Source organism: Apis dorsata, unplaced genomic scaffold (assembly GCF_000469605.1).
Source record: "Apis dorsata unplaced genomic scaffold, Apis dorsata 1.3 scaffold_919, whole genome shotgun sequence".
Taxonomy (NCBI): Eukaryota; Metazoa; Arthropoda; class Insecta; order Hymenoptera; family Apidae; genus Apis; species Apis dorsata.
The window spans coordinates 17320-21207 of NW_006264030.1; the positions used below are offsets into that span (position 1 = coordinate 17320).

General features: G+C 27.8%; 1 protein-coding gene and 1 long non-coding RNA gene across 2 annotated transcripts in view; one reads left to right on the forward strand and one right to left on the reverse strand.

Moving 5' to 3' along the window:
• Positions 1 to 533: 533 nt before the first annotated feature.
• On the forward strand, positions 534 to 3808 carry LOC102680409. The gene is made up of 3 exons (XR_422768.2): positions 534 to 848; positions 1116 to 1247; positions 2804 to 3808. It is a non-coding gene; the product is annotated as an uncharacterized LOC102680409 (long non-coding RNA).
• LOC102680273 (tyrosine aminotransferase) overlaps positions 2647 to 3888 on the reverse strand; it is a 9406-nt gene continuing 8164 nt past the window's right edge. Inside the window, exons 8-11 of the mRNA XM_006623573.2 lie at positions 3618 to 3746; positions 3416 to 3499; positions 2971 to 3069; positions 2647 to 2904 (exon numbers count right to left, since the gene is read on the reverse strand). Of these exons, the coding sequence (XP_006623636.1) occupies positions 2752 to 2904; positions 2971 to 3069; positions 3416 to 3499; positions 3618 to 3746 (465 nt within the window). The 3' untranslated portion in view covers positions 2647 to 2751. The remainder of the gene's footprint in view (positions 2905 to 2970; positions 3070 to 3415; positions 3500 to 3617; positions 3747 to 3888) is intronic.

The window sequence follows — 3888 nt, forward strand, 5'->3', positions numbered from 1 at the left end:
GACACATTCCATAGTATGCATCTCTTTATCAAGGCTATGTCAGCCTATTCTAAATATCTATGTTTCCTACCTCGCAGAGGATTCTTCAATTAAGAAGATTGGATAGGCAATTACATACAAATTGATTTCCCAGACCAATGTATATATTATTTCTAAATAATCTAATCAATTAATTCTAAATAATCTATGGTGGAAATAATGCACGCATATATATATAAATTATTCAATATCGCAAAATCAAGCAATATCGCTTTTCCTTCATAATCTAAATTATTTTTCAATTTTAATTATAAATTTTTTTCTTAATTTTATTTTTTTTTCTTTACATTATATTAATTGTATATTAATTGTAAAATAAATTGTTAAATAATTGTTAAATAATCTATTCTCATTATATTTTTAATAGACAGTGTGTTTAAGATTTTGATATGTAGAAATCTACAGTTGAAATATAATTTATTATATTTCAATTTTCGCGCGAATGAAATGAATAGAAAACTACTGCAGCCAATCAGAAAAACGCTAAGGCCCAGCAATAAAACGAATCAGTGCGCAGCATATTGCGCATGGCGTCAGTCTACAGTTGAGAATCATAGTGACAGGTTGTATTTCACCGGTAAAAGTGTGTAATTATGTAAAATTTTTGATAGAATATTATACTAATACGGTTATTATACTATTATTAAATTTTTTTAATTAATGCATGTTCGTTTAATCATTATTATATCCGAATTGAACATCTTTGTGCAGATTATCGTTTGATTCAAGCTTTGAAGATGAAGTGGCTTTGAAAATATAACCGTTTCTACACATCGTAATAATTAAAAGACGACTTTCACGCAAATGTGGTAAGATTTTATTTATTTTAATAGAAACTTTAATAGTAGTTATTATAAAAATAAAAAAGAAAGATAGAAAAGATAAAAATAAACATTACAATTAATTCACATACAATATACGTTTCATATTCATTCATTTCTCTTATATGTAATTTTTTCCCTCTAAATCTATCCATATATTCAATTCGTGTGTTGTTTGTTATTTCTTACATTTGTTTTGATTTTACGCTCGAAGTCTCAAGACCGAAAACATTTCTTATAATACAATCTTTTCAGGAAATTCGTGTTTGTGTCACGTTCGACATATTCCGACTTGTCGAATTGTTGACCATATCCCCTCTCCAATTTGTAATTTGATACATCGAAATCGCTACGTGTCATACCGTTGTAACAGACGTTTCGCTTCGGGTGTGCGAATAATCTACTGTTAATTAATATTTATTTGACAAAAGTTATTCGTTTAGTTTTCTTTATGCTATTTCATTGATAAACGTTTGTTTGATTATTTATTGATAATTCTTTAAGAAAAATTTATACTTTTTTCTTATTCGTATATTATATTATTAAAATTAGTGCTAGTTCCTATTACGAACTTCTAAAATAGAATTTGATCTAGATTATTGTTTTATTTTGATACGATTATAATTTAATTTTTTACATTCTAATTCTAAATTTATCTTAAAGATTTCATTTTTTTTTTGTTTTTTTACGGAAATAAATAATATCAACCGATGATTGAGATTAGTTTAAACGGGAAAAAATTTTCAATATGGATGCCATGATGACAGTTTGTGTTTTATAGGAAAAAGTTTAAATTTCAAGTATTTATATCATGAATAGGAAACATATACAAAGCAAATTATATTTCGAAAATAAAATTACATCTCATTTTTTATTCTCGTTTCATTTATGTTCATAAATTTCAACTTAAATTCCATAAGTTTATATAACGAGAATTTTAATAAAAATTCAATATACTATATAATCCAACATGTTAAAATGATCAGGAAATTGAAATTTCTAATTATTTTCTCGTTATATAAAAATTATGGAGAACTTGTTCGATAAAAATTAATTAATAAAAACAAAATCTCAATTTTATTTTTAGATAAGTAAATTTACAATTACGTATCATCGTATAAAAAATAGGAAAAAGATAAAAGAATAATCAAATTCGTATAACTTGTCCATTATTATGGATAAGACAGGACGCTTGACACGATTGTTTAACATGGCAATTGTATTTGCAGCGGAAACATTTTGTCGTGGAATTAACCAGAATTCGTGTGTTTAACAACACACTATCGAGGCAAAGTTTAACGTGCACAAGCGCGAAATGGAAATTAATTAGATCATCGGCTTGTATAGATAAATGTTGGTACAAAGCTCATCCGAAGTTACGCGTGTAGAATTAGTAATTATAACGTGTAAGTTAATGAAATACATTGATATACGTTAAAAAGTCACGGATGCTGTGATATAATTGTGTATAAATATAGGTAGTGGAACATGTAGGGAGACATTTATACAGAGTGAGGTATCGGATTAAATTTGCTTTCGAAAGAGACATAATCCGATATTTTTTTCAACTTTTAATTTTTACGATAAACACTCAGTCTGTATAAATCGGTTATTTAAATTGTACTTTTTGCATTGCGATATGTGTAATTTATGACTGATAATTATTCAGTTAAAATTTTATGAATTAAAATTATCATATATTTAATTCACATAATTTCAAATTTTGATTGTTGTTAATCACACTTTTTGCTTTTATTTTATAGGATACGGAATTATTTCTTTTGCGTGTGTTTTACAAAAATAATTTTATTATAAAATAGATTATCTAACAAAATCGCTTTTTCTATAATATAAATAATAAAAAAAAGCATAAAAAAATAATATTTGCACTTCAATACGTAGCAATTAGATTATTTATTTGCGTATCTTTGGCTGTTTTATAGTGATGCCTCTCGCAAAATTCCTGAATTCTTTGACAAGCTTCCTCCAACATTTCCATGGGAATTGTGATGACCAGTCGCATGTAGGATGGATAATCAAAGCACTGTGAAAAGAAGGAAGAAAAGAAGCGTGCGTGTAATCGGCGAAAATGTCAAATTGAATGGCGTACCTGGCCAGGAAGACAAAACACGGACTCCTCCATTAGCAATCGCTGCACGAATTCGAGGTCGGAATTAAATTCCGGAAAACAAGGTAAATCTATGTAAACCTGGGGAATCGATAGAATAATTTATAGTCGATAAATTGCGATCGACCACCTTTAACATTTCCTGTTTATCTTTACGTTTAAATCACGTCTGATTTTCGACTAATTACGCGAAATATTTACACGAATGCAAGTTCGATCGAACCCATCTTGCAATCCAGTTTAACGGTAAATCGCAAGCAATTTACGATAAAACGTTTTACAACTTTGCAAAAGTATTTTGCCTCGTAACTTTCGCATTTTTTATATATATATATATATATATTAGGATGTTTTTCACAATTCACGAATCGTATATCGTATATCGAAAAATCGCGAAATATCGATAGATAAAATTTAGAAGATTTACCATCATGTACATTGCACCGTTGGGCATTATTGGTTTCAGTCCAGGAATCTTAATCGTATAATCGTACGCCAATTTCGAATGATTCTGAAATTAGATATGGCAATTTTAATTATTAATTTCTTCTATTATTCTTCTATTATAATTCATTATATGTTAATTTTCTATTCAAATTTTTAAAGAATGGTAAAATACAATAACTTACATATAACGTTCTCATAACATCATCGTAAAATTCCTGTGGCGTGTTCTTCAAAATAGCTGGCAGAGCACCCTGAACAAGCGTATTGCTACCGATAATTCTTTGACTTAAGCAATGAAGCGCTTTCCTAATCTAACAAAAAAAAAGAAAATATATATTATATATCGAGTATAATCGTAAGTTCTCGAAATCTCGTATTTTAATCGACACGTTCACTTTTTTCGATTCCCTCTTTGCTCTTTTTCTTTCTTTCTTTCTTTCTTTTTTTTTTTTT